The 22,182-nt window shown below is 38.9% G+C and overlaps 1 protein-coding gene across 1 annotated transcript in view; it reads left to right on the forward strand.

Moving 5' to 3' along the window:
• Positions 1-14: 14 nt before the first annotated feature.
• Positions 15-22,182, forward strand: part of rasa2 (RAS p21 protein activator 2) — a 30,975-nt gene continuing 8,807 nt past the window's right edge. Inside the window, exons 1-18 of the mRNA XM_020641739.3 lie at positions 15-219; positions 2,753-2,876; positions 8,880-8,983; positions 9,080-9,174; positions 11,309-11,385; positions 15,577-15,660; positions 16,327-16,399; positions 16,521-16,597; positions 17,086-17,187; positions 19,206-19,359; positions 19,625-19,773; positions 20,375-20,489; positions 20,862-20,936; positions 21,089-21,212; positions 21,410-21,516; positions 21,621-21,704; positions 21,879-21,956; positions 22,045-22,118. Coding sequence (XP_020497395.1) covers positions 162-219; positions 2,753-2,876; positions 8,880-8,983; positions 9,080-9,174; positions 11,309-11,385; positions 15,577-15,660; positions 16,327-16,399; positions 16,521-16,597; positions 17,086-17,187; positions 19,206-19,359; positions 19,625-19,773; positions 20,375-20,489; positions 20,862-20,936; positions 21,089-21,212; positions 21,410-21,516; positions 21,621-21,704; positions 21,879-21,956; positions 22,045-22,118 — 1,754 coding nt within the window. The 5' untranslated portion in view covers positions 15-161. The remainder of the gene's footprint in view (positions 220-2,752; positions 2,877-8,879; positions 8,984-9,079; positions 9,175-11,308; positions 11,386-15,576; positions 15,661-16,326; positions 16,400-16,520; positions 16,598-17,085; positions 17,188-19,205; positions 19,360-19,624; positions 19,774-20,374; positions 20,490-20,861; positions 20,937-21,088; positions 21,213-21,409; positions 21,517-21,620; positions 21,705-21,878; positions 21,957-22,044; positions 22,119-22,182) is intronic.

Below are 22,182 nucleotides of genomic sequence, written 5' to 3' on the forward strand. Positions count from 1 at the left end.
TGTGTGTGTGTGTGTGTGTGTGTGTGTGTGTGTGTGTGTGTGTGTGTGTACGGGACCTGGCGTGACGCGGCAGTGGGACTGGCTTTCTCTTCTTCACTCTGCCTGCATTCACAAACGGATATGATAAACCAGCGCTGAATGCAGTCAGCTCGGCTCTGACAATGGCGGAAGAGGACGACGCGAGAATTCGGATTTTACAGAGTCTGCGGGGTAAAATATGTAAGTTTTGACTGGGGCAGACTTTTTTTTTTTTTTTTTTGGGGGGTTGGGGGGGTTGGGGGTGGGGGTGGAAAGAGAGGTGAGCGGGCGAGCAGCGACTGTGAAGCCGGAGGGGCGCGGCGTGCCTTCAAGCAGGTCGACAGCGGAGAGGCAGAGAGGCAGAGAGGCAGCAGCCAGTTCATGTGGTCGGCTCCTCTCTGCCTGCTTGCTGCAGCTGCTGAACGTCAAGTTAGCCTAGCATGCTAGATGTTGCTACTAGCTTGTTGTGGATTATTGTGTCCATAGAGCATGGATCATTGAACGTCAGCCGACATGCCCCATGTTGACTAGAAATGATAACCCTCTCAAAATGCGTGTTTGTTTTTTTTTTAAGGAATTTCTGCTGCAATATAGTCATTACAACGTTGATGAGAAAGTAAGCTAGCTACAACCAGGCGTTTCAGTCTATCTATTCAGCTTTAACATTACTCACTGCAGGTATCTGACAGTCAGGTATCTTATCTCTAATGTTGGACTATAGTCCTACATTTTTTATCGATACGCATATATCTAATCAAGCCACAAAGGAAATCTTACAAGCCCTTTTTAAGGTAGCTTCTCAAGGCTTTTAGTTAAACACATAAAATAAAAATATCTACAATAACAAGTGGATTTTTGGTCGTGCATGTCTGTGCTCTCTAACACATCATCATTTACAGGTACATTTTTTTTCTTCGTAATTTAATCTGCAAAGCAAATCACTTCAGCTATTATGTTACAAACGGAAACATTGGCATTAAAGACAAATACCAAACAAGCCAGCATCCTCGTCCTCATTCACACCCTGTGCTTATCAGCTGTTTTGATTTGTTTTCAAGATACGAGTGGCTGCTCTCCTTTCAGAATTTAAGCCAATACAATACATGCATTTTAAGGATCATGTTTCAGAAGTGTACACTGCTGCTGCATCGCCCTCTCTTTTTGGTGTTTGAGATGGTTTATTATGGTTGGGCTCTCATTTGACCCAGGGGTCTTGTTATATACCTACGCTGGAAAGGTAAAATTCAGTGGAGTTTATTCTGAGAAAATGCATAAAATAAGCTTGCACCAAAGTTGTCTTTAACCAGTATTATTAATAATACTATGAAGTAATTTTCTGATCGTGTTTGATGAATCAAATGTGTACATAAAGAGATATTATTTATTCTTACAAAGTGTAGACCATAATAACAAGCTATAAATGTGGCTTACTGTAAGGGCAACTATCTTGTATTCATAGGAACACAATAGGGAGACAGCCGTTTCACTACTATGAATTAATGAGAAAATGGCAAGCAGAACAAAATAGAGGAACTCTAATGGCATGTTACTCCCTTTGCAGTCTTACGAAACTCCATTCTTCCTTCTTCACACTTAGTCTGTTTTCCTAGCCTACATCAGTGAATGTGGCACTCTGCGAACTTTGAAGATGTGTTCTTGGAGCACCTTCAAGATGTCCAGTTTTTAAACTCAATCCATTAGCTAAAACAGGTATTGTTTATGACTGTTCTCTGATCTTTATGTCATGGTTATCACAGGGTGACAAGCTTCTGTTTTTAGTGGAAAAAGAGAAGAGATTGCAGTAGGGTTGGTCTGCCAAAGTGCATATAGTGGCTCTACTCCCACCGGGTCATCCTAGTCCAAGCTTAGTGACAACCTGGTTGTTTTCACTGGCAGTGCTAAATTTACACCCTTTATTAATAGTCTGTTTAAAAGCTGATCTCATACTTGGCTTTTCTTAATTAGGTCCCTACCTGGGCTTAGGGTACTGGAGCTAGAGGATCAATTTAGACTGCTATCTTTGACTTTCTAATCCACAAGACTTGTGAAGTTATTGATAGTCTTGTATTTGCAGTGACTGCCTTGAGCCATTCTGGAGATTCCAGTTAAATTTACCTGGCTTTGATTCAGTGGTTGAGAATGTACATGTTGCACAAAATTATATGGCGTGTAATCTGGGTCTGCCATGGATGCAATGGTAGTGTGTGCAAGTGTTGTGTGTGTGTGTGTGTGTTACAAAGGTGTTTGTCATTTGTGAATCAGCGCTACTGTCATCGCAGAGGAAGTCAGTGTTTCATGTTTTTACCCACATATGAGGCTCAAGTCTTCTTCCGCTACATCCGCTCTGCAGATTGTCAAGAGTTCTGTGCGTTGACTGTAATATACATTACTTAATATTAAACATCTTGCTACTGATTCAAACGCGTACATTTGAAGCTTTTAGGAGATGTGTAACTCCAATTGAAGCGTACTTCAAAATCTGACGATTAAATATACAAGTTGTCAAAACTTCTAGGAGATCAGATGTTTCGATGAACCCGTGTTATTTCTTTATTTCTTTATCAGTCAAATCTTTATAGATATTGTAATAACTTGTTTCAAATGTGTCATCTGTGAGTCAAAGATTTTTGTACATTCAACACATTTTCAAGTTATTACAATAAATTGATTATAGAAATATTTTACTCAGGAAAGTCGATTATTATTTGATGATGTTTTTCTCTCTGTGCTGCAGGTGAAGCAAAGAACCTGGGTCCAGTCTCAGGTCCGAATCGACAAAGGGATCTCTGCACCTTTTGCACCATAAGTCTGGATCAGGAGGAGGTGTTTCGCACAAAAGTGTTTGACAAGAGCGTCAGGTAGGCATGTTACTCACGTAACTTGCATCACATCATCACATGCATGGAGTCCATTTTCATGTTGCTTTCATTTCCAAACATCATAATTTTGTTGTTGCATTGAACAGACAACAATCACACAAAGTATTCTTTAGCTACATGAACTCCCATTAGTCTCAATAATAATGAAGATGTTCAAAAGTCCTTTTTGAAGGTGGTGGATGATCTAACAATAGGTTGGTGCAGCTGTCTCAAGAAGGGACTTTATGTTTTATTATAGCTCAGTTTATTCAGACAATATTTGATTTTGGTTGTACACTAACAGGTTTGTTAGTTAAGTATTGGAAGTATACCAAATAAATAAAAAAGTTGTATAATTCTGTACATTAGAATTAGTAGAACGATTGTGCTATTCGTCAAACTCTGCCTATATTGCCACAAAGTTAGAACGATAAAAGGCGAGGGAAGCTGAAAAAGCAGCAACACAACATGCAGCACTGAAATTCTCCTGTAAATGTAACCTGTCTAATAGAGCGATGGCTGTTCAAGTTGCTAGTTTTGTGCTTATGCAAAATTCCTTGTTAGGACACAAAGTGGGTTGAATTTGGATGTACTTAAAGTCTTATATTTAAACCTTACTTTGTCACAGACAATTATTATTTTTGATTTTGATTAATTATTTTTGTTTTGGCTAAATGTATTCCTTTGATTACATTTTATAAACTGCTAATATGTGACTCAGAACTGTTTGTGTGCAGGGGCACATCATTCAGACTGTAACGCGCTTTTTTTATGGTAACTTTATGTTCTCAAGCAATCCAGAGAAAGATGTGGGCACCAGGAAAGCTTTAGTATTCTGTTTACATCATTGGACATCTTACTGTAAACATAGGCCTGCCTTCTCCAGGTATTTCATAATAGCTGTTTTTTTTTTCTCTCTTGATTTCGATGCTGTTCAAAAGGATTTTACAGTTTGTGAGGAAGTGAGTCCTCCTACGCTCTCCCCTGCCTTTCTCTCTGTGTCACTCTCATCTGCCTTAGCTTCGGTTTAACACATCTTAATAATCACTCATAATCGGACCGCTATGTTTTTTTTCACAGTGCTTGACTCATGCCTGTTGTACATGCTTCTTTTTTCAATGGTTTACAGGATGTATGCAACCTCTAATTACAAATAATCCCTAGGATTAAGCAGGCATGTTGAAACAGTTTGTGGTCAATTGTCTCCGTCTCACAGTGTAAAATTATTAAAAAATAAAGGTAACAATAGAAACAAAGGTCGTCTAGAGGACATATACTGTATGTAAGTGTTAATAAGGAGGTTACAACTGCATAAGTCAAAATTGTATAAATGTACCAGCTGTCCAGTGGTTTTGGTGCTACATTTATTCTGTCCCCAAAGACATTAAAAGAGAATGGTTGCAGTTTTTCTTGAGCATAAAAACAGTTAATCTACCACAACTGTCCAAGCGCTGTTTAGTTTGTTTGGGTACAGGTGGGTCATCTGCAGGCAGCAAGTACATTGAAGTAGTGCTTAACCTACATTCAGCTATGTCAGATCAAGCAGTCTAGCTCACTGTCTTGCTTGTGAGGAGTTAGGTTGGCAGGGCTTTGGGGCACAGATGCTTGGGCTCTCTGTCAATGCACTAGATCCTAAAGGGCAGCCAGTTCTGTGCTGAAAACCAGCCAGTTATAGGGCTCTGGCACGTGCTGTTCATTGATTGAAAGCTGCATGTCAGCCATGTGAATGTTCTTCCTGACACTTAGGTTTCTTCCAACAGTAATATGACACAGTTATGTGAATTTAAACCCTTCTCAGTGCCAACAGGTGTGATTATAATAGTGACTGTGTTATCTGTATGTTACCTGTAAAGGGTTGGGTTATATCCCTGAACACATTTTTGATTAATATTGTTAAAGTATAATCAAACTGATGTTTAATGCAGTGATATTACACATTTAACAAAACCCTGTACATGAAGAAATATGACTTGAATATTCATTTAAATAACTCATTTAGTTCATTTAAGAAATTGAACAGATCAGATATTTTTTTAAATCATTGATCACCTTTCATTCATGCCATTCTCTCTTGTCTGGTTGGAAATTACCAGACAATGTAAAGTATGAGGTTGCCAGTAGAAATAAATCTGCAGATCTATTTCTTTTTCTCAGATATTTTTGTCACGCTAGCTTTTAGTATTCCAAGCTCACAATTCATGTACAGTTTCTTTTTTTTATTTCTGTTTCAAGCCATTTCTATGATTTTCTAATTAACTGCGTACTTAGGAAATGAAAAGAGAGGTTTTAGAGCATGGATGGTAGAGGTGACACACATAACAAGAACATTTCCCACAGCCCCGATGAGTAATAAGGACACCCTGTGATGTCCACCGTCTGCTTGTACAGTTCAATTTGCTGGTAAATTAACAGCGTCTTCTCTTGTGGTAGTTGTGCTCAAATATGATAATTTTAAACATGTTTGTTAGCACAACACCCGATTCAACAGTTGTTGTCTTAAATAAAACAAAGCCATTAATGCAGTTTTGCACTGCAGTATTAACATTGTTATAGACCAAAAAGATGAAGGGTTAAGTGTTTAGGATTTCATAGTGTGTAGTTAGGTCGGGTGGACAGCAGAGATCAAGGTTGTAAAATACATTCAGTGACCCTTAGACCTTAATATTTGTATGTGTTGAATTTCTGTGCTGGAATGAAAAGTAAACCTTTTCTATGTGGGTTGTGCACCAAATTTTAGAGAACATTTAACAATGGTAATCATCATCAACCAATTATATTGTGGACAAATGTCTGGCCAGAAGTGATACTCTGTTACATTTGCTGCTGACAGTGTGGACAGTATTTTAAACCCACATGTTCGAGTACACTCTGTTTGACAAACTACTTGAAGACACCTTTTTAAATTACCCAGAGCAGTGTTTTTTTGTATTCCACATTTTGTTTTTTTAATAACCTTTAACCATTTTGGTATACATTGGGGGGAAAAACCTGATATCATGGACCCATATTGACCCAATAATATCGGCTATATTAGATCTACTTCATGAAACTGAGGGCATTACTTACATGACTTTTTCATCTATTGGCAGCATTCAAAGACTGTATAAAATAAGTTAATAAATGAAAAAAACAATAGACTGTATCGACTTTCAAAGGCTGTGATCAGCTGTGAGTCACTGTAAGTAATACATGCATACCTGAGGTGTACATAAATAAAATAATATATAGATCTGATAGAGCAGCAGAAATTGGTGTTGGAGGAACAAGCTGTTAATGTGTATGATCCATATTTATAGCTCCTGTGGGGAGATTTTAGCTGGTTATAAAACTGACTGAAATTAATATTGATGCTTCTATGTGACCTACGATAGCAAACAAGACCACCAGAACAAGACTGATAATTTCTATACAGAACAGTTTGAAACCGCTTCTGCCTGGTGGGTGTCATACAAAGTTAGTGAAAGCATACTGTTAGGGCTTTCCTACTTGCAGAAGACTCTTGGAAAAACTCCTGCTATTTGCCGGAGGAACTGTATGATTGAATGCAAACAGCTACATTCATTCAGACTTCACCAGGAGTTTCTCCTGCCAGACCTATTTCTACTTCTAGTGAGCTAATATGAGAAACCAGCTGGATGTTCTCTGACGAATTCAGTTTGAGCCAATGGGAATGGGGAGTGACGTTTATATACTGTGACTGAAGTCAGTGCATAGAGTGTATGCATGAGACCGCTACGATCTCCTTGAACCTAATTAACAGCTATATTACGTTTTCTGTTCGTCAGTATGTTGTTCTTCGCTCTTTTGTTGAAAGTGTGATTCCGTTGAACTGCACGTAGCATTGATATAAAGGCAAATACTCTCATTATATAACATTGTATAACGGACTCTGTTGCTTTGTGCACTACTTCTGCGTCTTTTTCGTCACGTCTTACCTCAGGAGACACCCCCCGCCCCTCCTGTATGACAGGGATAGTCTCCAGCTGTGAGGAGCATATGTGAAAAGCCAGATCAGCAGAATCTCCGGAGCATTCAGGAGTGCATATGTGAAAACAGCTTTTGTTTTCATTTTCAGATCAGATTCATAGTACAAGATTAGCAAAACGAAAAGGCATACTGGTTTGGCCACAGGAGGCGCCAAAATTGACACAAATTAAAGTTCCTCATAGAAGCTTTAAAGTGTAAACACTGTTTTGTCAAAAGAGCTGAAATATGGCTTGTTAAGTTCCCTTAAGCAATCATAGTCGGCCTTGAAATTTGTGACTGTGAACCCACAAACAACAACAAATGCTCGATGCAAAACACGTCATGAATGTCAATGCATAAATTATGCAGCTGAAATATTGCCGTTTACAGTAACTCTTTAAAAACCATACGAGATACACAGAATATTTATTTTTTTATCTTTACATGAAAATCTAGGAGCTTGTTGGCCAGGTGGCGATTAGAAAGCAAATAGAAGGTCACAGCAGGAGGTCACAAACAAAACAAAAATCTGCAAGTGTCTTCATGCTGCGTTGGCGTTGTTCTCTTGCAATACCAACAGCAATACACCCAAGTGTCACTGCAGTACTTATGTCTTAACAGGAATCACAATGATTACTGCACATTGTGCCAGAATGGTCAGCTCAGTGGTACACTCACCCTGGGGTGATCTAAGCACAATAGGTGATGATAGGTCAACGCGCATTTTTTTTTTTTTTAATGCAAACTTGGCCTGCTCTGTAACTGTCACAGACAATAAGCATATGCACAGTTGTGCAAGAGCTGTCACTGGCTTTATTTCAAGACTTTGCTCATTTACACAATCTGTGCATGCAGGTGGTACAAGTGTGCAGCCATTTCACACTCTAGATCTTTTTGAAAATGACATTGTTCTTGATGGAATAGTAATGGGGTATTTTTTTTTTTTAAACAACACTTTTGGCTTAAATGTTTGTAATGACTAAGATCTATCATAAACATTATATATTGAAGCTTCTGTGAGGAGTCTTGAATAAGCTGACTGAAAAAAATACTGATATACTGAAAGACTATTTCTTTTTTTGCCTGTAAACCTCTGCCATTGGGTCAGTGTCAGTTGAGGCAAAGTTTCCTGATGAGGGATAAGTTTGACTTTTAAAAGTATGCATGGTGAAACTCTTTCATCAGAAAACAGTTTTTACACATGTACAGAGGACATGATCAGCAAAGACATATGACCAAAGGCCTTTTTCTACAGGGTCCTAGAAGATTCACTCAAACCAAAAGTTCCTCAAAGTTGCATTACCGGTAGTTACATTAAAATGTGTGCGAAGTAGCAATATACAACCTGGCTTCCATTCACCACCTTAACATTATGCATCATCCCTTTCTCCCATGATTGTTGTACAAATGGGTCAGAGTTTGCTCACTAGTGAGCACATTCTCCCATCACAGCTTGTCTTAATGGATCACAGCTTTTTGGAAAGGGCTTACACCTTGTTCAGGCCCTGTTTCGTGTATAGAGGTTATAGTGATGCAGAGAGTGTTCACTCTTCAGTAACTATCAAAATGTGTATAGTCATTTGATATTAGATCAGGGTATTGATTGATTGAAGTCTTTATTTTGAACATTTTTTTTTTCCAAGACAAACAACAAGCAAAAGAAACAAACCCACAAGAGAATAATGCATAATGCAACAGAAATGTGTATTTACATGTTGACTGTACGTGTTCGAAAAGGAGTAATCTTGAGCTTAAAACTCATCCAAATATGCTGTTCATTAAAATCCATTGACCTTGATTCATAATTTCAAACTCAGTCATACAAAATAAAATAAATATGATGATTTTTAGCAGATTGCTGTTTTCCAGAATAGAATTTTTCACAGACGAATCAAAGAGAAGTTGGTCGTCAGGCTAACACCACTAATCTGGTCACTGTTATCACAAAACACTAGAAGGGACAAGACACATATTTCCACACACTGTCCCCCCCACCCTCAAAAAATGCAACCTTGAAATCTTTGCCTTTGTTTACAGCCCTTTCTATGGAGAGGACTTCTACTTTGAGATCCCACGCCCTTTTCAGTGTTTATCCTTCTACGTTTACGCCAAGAGCGTTTTCCAACGGGACCTCCCCGTCGGTAAGTTGCATTAAGTACAAAAGTGTTGCACAAGCATTTTTTCCATCTGAGTAGAGGAGTTGTGTTCTATATATTTTTGTGTTTGTTTCTCTACAGGCAAGGTGTCAATACGAAAGGATGACCTGTGTAATTACAGTGGAAAAGAGCACTGGTTAAGCCTTCATCCAGTAGATCCTAACTCAGAAGTCCAGGTAAGTCCTTTTGAAAGTTCAATGTTTATATATGATTTTCATAGTGATAATTATGTATAACTTATACAATCAATTTTATTGATTGGCTGCATCTGTTAGCCCCCCATTGAAAACTGGATGTCGGTGTGCAGCACTGTAGTCACAGGCACATGAAATTCAATATGCAGGAACTTAGTTGATTTTTTTTTTTTTTTCTTTTGACACCAAGACATAAAAGTATTTCTGAGACATCTTCAGTGTTTCCTGCACCACTTTATAGTTAAAGCGGCCATCTGAACAACACACGCCCTCCCTCTTCAATGCGGTTGTAAAAAAACAACCAAATTGATTAAAATCCTCCTGCGTCTGTTTGTAAGATCCAACAGCAGCTCCGGATGTTGTTGAATGCTCCCTTCAGATCACCCCTCATTGTTCAGGTAGCACGGGATCCGCTTATCATTCACTATACAGATGGAGGTATATTCAGTCTATTAAAATATATTTCTAAGCAAGTTTTTTCGCTTTCTCACAGAGACAAGTCTCGTTTATCATGCGGGTATTAGTTGGTGGTTATGAATGACAACAATTAGAAATGTGTTGCCCGTAAAGTAACAGCCTGCTGTAGTCTGTAGCTGCAAACTTTGACAAACAAACTCCTATACAGAGTGCTGTGTTCAGTCCAGTATTTCTGAAGTTGATGTCCCTGATGAAGGGTAACAAATACTGTTATTGAAATGATGCAGCTTCATCACAGTCACTAAGATTTTTAAACTTCTAAATAAAAAAACGAGTCCAGGTTTATCTAACTGCTTATGCTGCTGATTGTTATGACTGCACACAAGATGGTAACTTAGATTTTGCATACTGCCTTAATCTAGTTTGTCATTGTTTTTTTAAACCACTTCGCCCGTCCAAAGTCCGAAGAGGACATATTCTGATAAGAGAACAATACTCCTCGCGGTTTGCACAACTTATGTCATTGAGTTATTGTGAATTATTTGATAGATGAATTTGCAGTTAAAATGAAGAAAATGGTCTGATGGTGAACCATGCCAATCTATTTTCTACCAAACATATGTATGCGTTGTTCTAAAAACTGTACATTTCTTTGATCGGATAGTTTTGTTGTTTGCTTTTTCCAGTAGAAAGCATGGCGTGCTATCACTTCTCTGCTGCTGTAGCTAACATGTTGACTTTAGCTGCCATTAGCCCACGCCAGACTATTCTGGGTATTTGCTGCTACACTGATTCACTCACAAGTAGACACTTTCAGCTGCAGAGCTACATCACTACTGTAAGTGATGGAGGTGTTATAGTACAGCCTCTCTTGCTTGGTTGGCAGTCAAACAGGATGTGTGTGTAGCCTGTAAATAGTGTTAGCTCACATTCCAGTTAACATGCAATGTCCTTAGAAACAATATATCTCTTGAACAGTTGTATTACCCAAAGGTGAGGACATCTAGTTTTAATGTGAGTGTTAATTTGCTGTGGATGTTTGCTTATTTGGATCCTTGCAATGTATGAGGATTGTATTGGCTCAAAGGCCTATCTTGCATCAGAAAGATCTCCTCACCAGCTCAGCCAAGTGCTGAATTGCAGAGACAGAGTGCAAGTATGTGGGCGTTTTGTTTAGCTCTCTCTTTCTTGCTCTCTATGTCTCTCTATCTCTCTTTCTCTCTCTCTCTCTCTCTCCCATTTTATTTTTTCTAACGCATCCGAAGGCGAGACCTGCAGCCTTCACCACATCCGAACCCCAAAGATCTCTTTCAGTGATGACAGAATTCACAGCTGCTTGTGGCTCCTGTCACCCATATTGCCTCCATTAACATAAAACGACATGTTACTTGAGATTTAGCTGGGCCACAGATCAATCTTAACTAAAGAATAAAGAGACAGAACTTTGAAAATGACATGAAGAGAAATGAAGTCACTGAGAAAAAAAGCACAAAATTGTTTAACATAAATGTATTAAAACAGAATATGTCCCTTTAATAATGTAGAGAAGGGTTACATTTCTCACAAACATGTGATACAGTACAGATTTGTATGTTGTTGTTTCTTTATTAACTTAAGGTTCCACTACAAACGTTGTATTTGGGCTGTGGCGTGGTTCATCGTCTTGTGATTTGAATCTTCTCTTTTTTGTGTTGACTAGGGGAAGGTTCATTTGGAGATGCGATTGAATGAAGTGATCACAGAAAACGGCTCAGTGGGACAACACTTACTGGTCCGGTGAGTACCAACATAATCTGGCTTTCAGTCCAGTGAGGCCTGATAATAAAGATTGTCTTTTGAGCCAGGGAATATTTATTAATAAATCAGTCCATTTAAAGCAAACAAGTTGAAACCAAAGTCCTTTAAATTAAAGGATCAGGTATAAATATTTTCCCGTATACCTCATGAGTAGAAAAAAACAAACTACTTCTCTAAGGAATGAGCCTGATCTAAAATATTGAATCCTCATTCACCCTCAATTATATTTCACTCTTAAAAACTATATATACCAGCAGGAATAAAATAAATAAAGATTAATTAAGGACATGTATCAATCAGATCTCTTTTCTGTCATTTGTGTGGTTTGTTGAAACATCACACCTTCCTGTCTGAAACAGGAGAGTTGTCGTCCTTAAAAATCACAGAACAGGACAAATGTTTCACAAGTTTTATTTCACGTATAATAACAATATCTTTATACTGTTATTTTTAGTTTAAAGTGCAATGACTGAGAAAAAATAGTTGTATGTATGATTTTCTTTTTCTTTTTTTAAAACACATTTCTTGTACTAGTACTTAGTACTATATTTAAATAGTTAATTGTTCAAAGAAAGGCATAACGTAAAGCTTGTTAGAAAGTTAACTTCCATTGCTACCGCAAGCTAAACCTGAAACCTCTACCAAGATGACTTAATCTGTGTGCTCGAAACTGTGGCCACAGATGTCAAATCTGTGCGCACACATTTATAAACTGTGGGAACGGATTTGCAAACTGCTTTTTTTTTTTTCTTACCTTAGCCTTTGGGGTCCAAGTACAAATACTATCCTTAAAAAAATCTTTTTTTTTTTTGTCATGGTAGAGTTAATACACTTTACCTGCACTTATCTATCTACCTGCTGCTTAGAAAGATAATAATTCCCACAACACGCAGTAACTTGCAGCCAGCATTTATTTGGACAGCTATTTATGGAGTTCCAGTCAATGATCAACCCCAACCACTTGATGTAATATTTTCATAATATTGCAAAGAAAAGATTTTTAACAAACGTGGCCTTTTTCTTTTTTCAGATTAGGAGGATGTGCTGTTCATTTAGGGTAGAGGTTGGTCACACAGAGTGCACATTCAAGTAAACATGTTTGTCAGAGCGCAAGCTGTTTTGCATCTCCCCATTCATACTTGGACAGCAGCGTGATGAGGAGGAAGTGATGGCATCTGAGCAGGAAGCCTTTGCTTCTCACACTGCAACTACTGTGGTTTTCTGCTGCCGTCATTCACTGTCACTTAGATGTTGTGTTCAGCTCTCTCAACATGCATAGATGATGAACACTACAGGCTCTTTTGTTTTTGTTTTTCCTATATGATCCTGACCAGAGGAAGAAGCACATTTTAAATCAAGGCTGTCAAGCTTATTGTTGCACACCTCTAGTCATCCTGAGGCCCGTTTCAGAAAGCAGGTTTAGTACAAACAGAGAGTCTGTTGACCCTGAAATGAGGGAAACTCTGGGCTTTCCGTTTCAGGAAGGAACTCAAACCTGAGAAAGAGGGTAAACTAAAGCCCATACCAGGAAGAGAGGTAACTTTAGCTCTTAGGGACTGATTTACTAAAGGTTTGCGTGTCTTAAAACATGTGCAAACTTGATACCACCAGCAAAAAAAGTGTTATCTGATCTACTAACGGCACGCAGTGAAGATTGCGTCTTTCATACGAGCAAAACAAAACGCATTGTCCGTTTAGTATGTTTGCCTTAATGAATATGCAGTATGGGGCGTTTCTGCCCTAGCATGCAAAATACTGGGAGGAGAAAATGCAAAGACGTTAAGTTAGTACACGCATTGAGATTTACCAAGCATGGCAAAAATTGCGGTGATTGTGACGGTGTCTGAATTTAACAACTTTGAAAAGAACGTGCTCACCCAGGATACCAGTGTTACGCACAACAGGCTGCTGTTATTGTAGGAGGAGACATAGGCACAACAAAAGAAGGCATAAAGATCTCTTTATTCCCCACACATGTATATGACAGCATGAAACAGCATGATTACACTATAGGCTATTGTTGCCTATGTAAACAAAACTGAACATCCATAGATCTGCATTCTAAAGACTTTCAGCATTGACATCAATGTCTTCCTGTTTCCCTCTTTTCACCAACATTTCATCTTAAACTGGGATTTCCTTTTTCTCGGGTTGCGCGTCTCTCCCCTAGCTCGTCCCCTCCGGTGCGCTCCTCTCCATAATGCACTCGTCTCCCCCCTCTATAGCCCCCTGCTGCTACTCCCTGGGACGCTTGGATGGGGGTACCTAACCACTGCTTGTACCCCCATCTTCGATACCTCTTTACTGTGCATTTATGTCCGATCAGACACAGCGTTGGCCAGCTGTCTGGTGCGCAACAATGTGCAGAGTGTCGCGCCTTGTGTCGTACTCTTTACTTGGGAGCTTAGTAAATCAGGCCCTTAGTCTGTTACTATGGTAACTGAGTCTGTAACCCTAACCTGGTCGGGAGCAGGTTTACTTCAACGAAGCCAGAGTTTCTCTCCGTCTCCTTCAACTTACAGAACCAGAAACGCTGTTTCATTTCATTCATTCATCCATTGAGTCCGTATCACACACTTGTGTTTAAAATCCAGGTTGTCATAATAGTATCTGTGAGGCATATAAAATGTACTTTTCTTGTTGAACATTGCATGTCCATTAGTCGAGAAGCCTCGGGATGAACGGGCTGCTTTACTAATCAGGGAGTTACATTCACGTCAGATGAGGTCTAATTAATGAAGTTAACAGGACATAAGGGAGGAGACATTTATTTGTGTGAATACAGAATTATGTTGGGCATAAAGCTAACACACATTGAAGTAGCCACTCAATGATATTTACTTTGTTTAATATGTCAGATATGATAAAAGTAAGGTACTACCATTAGCCTAGTTTGTTCTAGTTCACTTTTCTCACGCTGGATTGCACCTAAATGAAAACACATTTTAGGATCAACATCATTTCACCAGTTTTTTACCTGAAACATTATACATAGTAGAAGTTTTCTCCAACACCACTTTTTTTTTGTTTTATGTTCATACTTGATGTGTGTCCTCATTAGAACATATATTTCAAGATGATTAAAGTATGAGGATGTCTTTTTTTGTCACCTGTTTCCATGGTGCATTGTAGAATCAAGGCTCCATTAATGTTGACTTTTTATAGTCATGCTGAATACTTAGTGAACCTACTGAGAGTTAAATGAACAAACTCAAATCAGCTGTTCTGGAACTGGAAACTAATTTTCCCATCTAAGGGTAAATCAACTCAGAGATCGGGGGTAGACTGAGAGTTTGTTGAAGCTTCTTTCTGAAACGGCCCCCTGTTGTTCAGTGATGAGATGAGTGAGATGGAGCTGAGTTAAGAGATACAAAGGAGACTGTAGGGAATATCGTCATGACGGCCTGGAAGATGATACATAAACATTCTGACATTGGCTCTGCTTGGTTTCTCCCTCTGGCCTCACTTAGTGACAGCCCAAATTCATTCTTAGTCTCTGGTGACTTCTTCTTAGCAGCCACATCCTGTTTAGGGTGCCAACAGGGTCTGTTTGTTGTCACCTGAAACACCTGTGAAAAAAGCAGTGTTCCCTGTATGCAACGAGCCAAACATAAGGGCAAAGCACTTCTTCTACATGAAGTCTGCAAGCACCACTTTTACTGTTTTACTATATATACGTAGACACACCACCGCCACTGTTTAAAAGTGTTGTATGTTAACCTTCTAAATCCAATTTCAGATTTGGGTAAAAGTGATTAAAGTACAGCAGTAGTTAAGAATTATTGCAACATTAAAGTGCATTTTATGTGTATGTCTGTAGTTGTGTGTATTTGGCTGTGTGGGAATTTGACTCATTGAGGTCTTAAAATGTGTTGTTCAGAAACCTGAATTGTTTCTGAAATTCTATTTTCCCATTGTAATACAGAGATGTGATATCCTAAGTAAAAAGAGGATTAATAGCACAGCGATATCACTTTTTTAGATGATGGGCTTTACACACTCATTTTGAATGGTGGATTGTGATAACTATGTTAATACGAAATATGTTCAACCTCTAATAATTCTTAAAAATATCACAACTTTAAAAGTTAATTTCTCAATCTTCCATTTTGTGTACCAACACGTTGTTTGTATAAATCGTGGTTCTCCCTCTGTCTTTGTGTCTTCTAGGATAATCGAGTGCCAGGGACTGCCTTTGATCAGTGGACAGAACTGTGACCCATATGCCACTGTGTCACTCGTTGGACCTGCCAGGTAACTATGAGAGCCACACACACACACACACACACACACACACACACACACATACACACACACACACACACACACACACACAACAATACAACTGTTATACTCTTGGTTTTGGTGTAGAAATGGCTTGTTTGCTACTTTTTAGCATGACTTTTCTTCATTGATATTTCAACATGAAATGGAGACTCCTATTTTGGAAAAGCATTATGCAGTTTTCCCAACCTCCTTATTTTAATAAGCGTTATTTAGTATTAACTTATTGTTTAGATGTGCGGAAATAAGAACAAGTTGTAAATAAAATCCATCATTTGAACTGAACAATAAGCGTTTTTTTTCTTCTTTTTAAGATGTATTTTTGGGCGTTTTGTGCCTTTTATTGTAGAGATAGGACGGAGTCAGAAATCAGGGAGAGAGAGAGTTAGGAATGACATGGATCATAAGTTACACATCAAGGCACAAAGTGTATCAAGAATTCAAATTCGAAAGCAACAGACAAACCAACCGGTTCTTTAAAGCAGCTGTAAAATAAGCTGTAATCACATTATATCTAATGACAATGTTGTTTGTAGTGATGAATCAACAGAGAATTTCACCACCTGTATGAAAGAAGCAGGGTTATAAATCAATAGTAAACAAGAGTTTGAGAGTGTTTGTAATGTGTCTCCTCAGGTCGGACCAGAAGAAGACAAAGGTAAAGAAGAAAACCAGCAACCCTCATTTTGAAGAGACTTTCTTCTTTGAGGTAAATTCTGCACCTGCACATTTGGCTGTCGTGTCACATGATTTAAAATAAAATGGGCTTTAAGTTAACTCACAGTTGAATAACTTGGTGCCTTAACAAGTCTCGTCATGTTCATGCTCAGGTCACACGGTCCAGCAGCTACTCTAAAAAGTCTCATTTCCAAGTGGAGGAAGAGGACATCGAGAAACTTGAGATCAAGTGAGTTTTTATTTTCTCCCTCATCTATGTGTTTCACTTTCTGTGACCACCGTCCCTGCTTTCCTAAATATAGTTTTGAGAGAAGATGAATAATGACTAATTTTGAGGATAAATAAGTGAATTTAGATCTGGTGTGTTCTGACTGCTGATAGAGAGCCCTGCTTTTTGGTTAAGGATATGTGGGGCTTCCGTCAGAGTGGACTGATAGCTCACTGGGTAAGACTAGACAGAGTCTAAGGTAAACACTCCTGCATGGTTTTGAGGTTTGGATTTGAGGTGGTTTCAGTGCACGGTTATTGTATTGGCTTTTACACACGGAGCAGGTAAGCACCACTTAGAAATAAAATGTATGTTTCCTCCTTTTACCAAAAAGTAATTGATTGTGTATGTGTTTGTGCCGAGCATACACATGTGGTTTGATGTAAGATGATGATGTTTATTTACAGATGAGACACTTAAAATCAGTTTCCCCTCTTCTACATTTGCAGAGTGGATTTATGGAACAATGAGAATCTGGCTCAGGATGTGTTTCTGGGAGAGACACGGGTCCACGTCAAGATCCTGCGAAACGACCACATCCACAAAGCCTGGTAAGGAATCCCATATTACCGTCCACAAGGAGGTTCAAATGAAAAAAGGGACATTATTTGGGTGTAGTCAAATCATTTGCTTCAAACAAATACAAACAGGTCATTTGTTTCTTCTCCTGTCACATGATTTTCATAATTTGCACCACTTCTTCCTCAGGCCTACCTCAGTCAACTCAAAACACAGACATTAACACACACCTACAGTCTGCTGTATACACTTTGTTGTAGCTGTGTTAGCAGTAGGTATCAAGCGTTAACATACATGTTTCAGTGTTTAATGAGTCCTTATTGTTTGTATAAATGTGTATGTAATTATTTTTCTTATCCAACAACCAAGCCTGTAGTGTTTCAAAATGTGAATGATACACTTTCTAACATCAAAGTAAAACATTGTTGAAGTAGAGTGGTACATTTCAGTCATTTATGCCCGAACCATCATTTTGACCATATTTTGAATTCAATACAAGCTGGCAGCAGTGCAATGTGCCCGTTTAGAGAAATGTGACTTTAAGATCAAATAAGAAGATGCATCCCTGTTCTTTTGTCAAAACAGAAGTAGAGCTTATTTAACTGTAGAAAACATAAAAACATACTGTAAGGAATAATGATGACATCCTGGCCTTTCTTGTTGTTTTCTGACAGACTTTAAATCGATGAATGCTGTTTGCAGTAAACAATACTAAGACAGACATTGTCACTGTGATGTCTTCCTCTTAGCTGCATGATTAGGTAGAGCTCGTTGCTCTGGAGTCCTCTGTGATGCATCTCTGTCTTGAACTCAGGTGTTACCTAATGAAGCCTGTAATTAAGAAGTCTTTTTTTGTGCAGCATAGATTTGAGAAATCTTCCTATTCAGCAGGTAGGAGCAGTTTTTCCCTTGTGTGGGTTTCTCCTCGTTCTGCGTCAGTGTAGGTGATGTGGGATTACGCCAGATAGCAATCTGTTAGTACATGAGGGCTGTGAGCACAGTGCGTGGGTGGCTTTTTGCATGGTGGCAGTACCTCATGTCCTGTGTTTATGCTGGAAATTATCCATGTTACACACGTTAAAAAAAAAAAACTGTTCAGCTTCATGCAATCAGCACAGGTGATCTGTTGTCATCTTCAGAGAAGCATCACAGTACTTGTGTACCATGATTACAGATCAGTGTACGACGCACAGGCCTGCAGCATTCACCTGCAGCTCTCAAAGCACTGCATTTAGTCAGTGTGTGTTTTGCTCCACCTGTTGGCTGTAAGTGAGACATGCATGCAGCAGAAATAGAAGATATTTTCTAAAAAGCAAAGTGAATTATTAAAAAACTTCAGTTTGAAGTGAGAGTTATTAAGTTCTCTAGAGCTGTTTGTGTGGCTTTATCTGACATTTGAGAGCAGGGAAACATCCTTTAGGTGTTTTTATGCAAATGATTAATTACAAACAGTAAACACTGCTGTATTTTATAGACATCTATTTATAAGCTTGTATTTCTCTGATTTATTCACTACATAAAGTGCTCATCGGAACCGGGTAGCCTAGCGGTTATGTTGCACGTCTCATGTACAGAGGCTACAGTCCTCATTGCATTGGCCGTGGGTTGAAATCCAACCTCGGCCCTTTGCTGCATGTCATCCCCTACTCTCCTCTCCAAACATTACCTGTCTCTCTTCAGCTGTCCTATCCAAAATGTCCAAAAATCTCTTTAAAAAATAAAAACTGGTAGGTACTTATTAGCATGTTTATTGATGGCATAATGGCTTATTGTTGGACTTATAAAGCATAAATTAATTATATTTATACTTCAACACTCTACTGTATATGGATAGAAAGTCAGTAATTGAAAAAATGTATTATTTTCATAATAGGCTTGTCGTGCAAAATAAATAATTTATAGGCATAAAAAGATTGATAATGACTTAATGTTCTACTAATATAAATACAAGTAAGCAACAAGTAAACAGTGATTATTAATGCCTTTAGGATGTTTTGCAGGTCTTTCAACAGCACATTTATAGAGTGTCTATCCATCTGTGGTCAAACAGGTATCTCCTCCAGCCCAAAGGGAATGGCAGCAAGTCCAAGTCTGATGATTTGGGATCCTTGCGTTTGAAGCTGACCTACATAGAAGACACAGTGCTGCCATCTGCCTGCTACACACCACTCTGCAACCTGCTGCTCAAATCCCCAGATGTGAAGGTATGACAGCAGCTCAGGTAGAAAGAAATCCTAGAGGGAAAGCCTATCTTAGGTTTTAACTAGGAAACTAGGAAATTACAAAATCCAAGTTCAATCATGCTGGGGCATCAGGGAACCAAATACCCAGAATAAAAAAAATATATTCTGGTGCGATCTTTTCCTACATTTTTGGATCACGGAATTGAGCAGCTGCATGCCGTCTTCTTTTTTTCATGTACTCCTCTCACTTCCGCTCCTCCTGCTTCTCTCGTCTTTGCCTTTGCAGCCTATCTCAGCATCAGCAGCACACATCTTGGGGGACATCAACAGAGAGCGATACGAGGCTGTTCTGCCCATGGTTCGACTGCTGCTTCACCACAATCGCTTTGTGCCTTTTGTCTCTGCTGTGGCAGCGCTGGAGCTGGACAACACTCAGTGAGTACTCACACGTGCACCCAAACAGTGCAGCGAAGGTACACAGGAGGAAGTAGATGTGAAAATGCCTCCAGAGAAATGTCATGACCCACAATGTTGCTTCTCTTTATTTGATGTTGTACTCCTGACATAATACCTTGATCCTATGATAATGGAATGAAAGTTCAGCCATAATGAAAAGGGTTTACATGAAAGACTTGGCATAGGCTCATACTAAAAGAATCCCTTTCAGTCATCACTTCTGACCTTTTAAATATGAAACAGCAAATCCTCCTCCTAAATACAATTCATATTCAAAGAGTGCTTATCAAGAATGCTCATATGAAGTTTATTAGCATTATGATAAAGTTAAAACGCAGTCTAACAGTGTCACTTCTCCCTCCTGCGTCTGAAACTAGGATTGTGTTTAATGTCATATCCAGATGCTGAAACAGGAGAAGGAATGATGGAAAGCATTACAAAAATAAGATGTAGGCCATAAAATACAGATGTTCTTTTTCTTCAATAATCGGGCGGGACTGTCAAACTCTGAAATGATCGTATGGAAATGTGTTCAAAACAGTGAAATTGTTGTGTTGGTTTTATTTCTTTGTCCATACAGGGAGGCTAACACTATATTCCGTGGCAACTCACTGGCGACACGCTGCATTGACGACATGATGAAGATTGTGGGAAAGAATTACCTGGCGGTTACACTCAAGCCTGTAATAGATGAGGTATGAGTAACAAGGACACACACACACACACACACACACACACACACACACACACACACACACACACAGACATGCAGTGCAAATGCCAAAGTGTTCATGAATCACTGAAGTCCGAATGGAAAAATTCACCTTAACAGCAAGCAAGGTGTGGGTGTGCAGATGTCACACTGTATATAGGTCTGGAGTTCTGACAGGATTTACTTTCCAAACAGTGTGAAACAATGTCCTTCTGCTCTTGATTAAATTTCTTATTGAATAATTGGACTTACTTGTTGTCTTTGTTTCACTCCTTACGTCTTTGCTTATTTCGTATTTAAATGTTTGGCCTGACCCTTATTTTTTGTCCCTTTCCCTTCTGAATGTTTTTCATAGATTTGTGAATCCAACAAGACATGTGAGATAGACCCTATTAAACTAAAGGAAGGGGACAACGTGGAGGTCAACAAGGTAAATGTTCTCACCTCATTTTAACCCGCCGTTTACAGACCTGACTTTTAAGCACATCATTTGTTTCATTTTTTGGTTTCAGTGATCGTAATTCCTTCTCTTGATCAAATGTATGTAATATATTACACCTGTTTCTTGGGGTACCCCTGCAGGAGAACCTTCAGGGTTATGTGCAGAAAGTGTTTTCCTCCATCACCCAGTCCAGCTCCAGCTGTCCCCCACTTATGTGTGATGTCTTCAGGTCACTGAGACACTTGGCCTGTAAACGTTTCCCAGGTAAATGCTGGAGCCGGTTCAAAGGGCTGCCAATTAGTGAGACAAGTTCCCTTCTTCATTACAGAAGCTTAGTTGCCTACGTGATTAAAAGAGTTTCATCTTTCAGTTTGATTATTAAGTCGTGTTGCTGATTGAATATGTCAGGTTTAGAAAGCCATACTCATTTGTTGGTATGTGTTTTTTTCTTCTCTGAACAGCTGACCCACATGTTCAATACTCAGCTGTTAGCAGCTTTGTGTTCCTGCGGTTGTTTGCTGTTGCTGTCCTTACTCCACATTCGTTCCAGCTCCGTCCCCACCATCCCGTAAGTGTTATTCCCCAGCTCTGAAATCCACCATTTCATAGATACAGTACAGTGCAAGGCTAACTCACACTTTGTCGTCATCGTCCCTTTTCTTTGAACTCTAGGATCCTGACATATCCCGAACACTCACGCTCATCTCAAAAACAATCCAGACTCTGGGCAGCTGGGGTAGTTTGTCCAAAAAACTGGTAAGATTTATGGTGACTATTTAGTACAAGAAGATTAGTGTGTCACTTATTCTGAAGAATCATCATTACCGTACAAACAAAGCCATACTCAATACTTTGATGTAACATACCTAATGTTCTTCTTCAAAGTCTACAGTGACAAAAATTGTCAAACTTTTTTTCCTCTCTTTGCAGTCAAGTTTCAAAGAAAGCTACATGTATGACTTTTTCAAATCATTCCAAGAAGACAAGTGCATTGAGAAAGTTAAAAAGGTACTCCTTGTTATACCCAAACATCCACACAATGTTTCTTTATCATGTCAAATGTATACACAGTAATAACTGTCACTTTTGTTTCCAGTTTCTCGATGAGATCTCCTCCAACGTCAGCAAGGAATCCAGCCGGCTGGAGGACGCTGTGGTTCTAAAGGAGGGGTGAGGGACCATTAAGAGTCTAACCAGGATGAGTGAACAATTATATTATATATAAATAAAAAAT

Source organism: Labrus bergylta, chromosome 11 (assembly GCF_963930695.1).
Source record: "Labrus bergylta chromosome 11, fLabBer1.1, whole genome shotgun sequence".
Taxonomy (NCBI): Eukaryota; Metazoa; Chordata; class Actinopteri; order Labriformes; family Labridae; genus Labrus; species Labrus bergylta.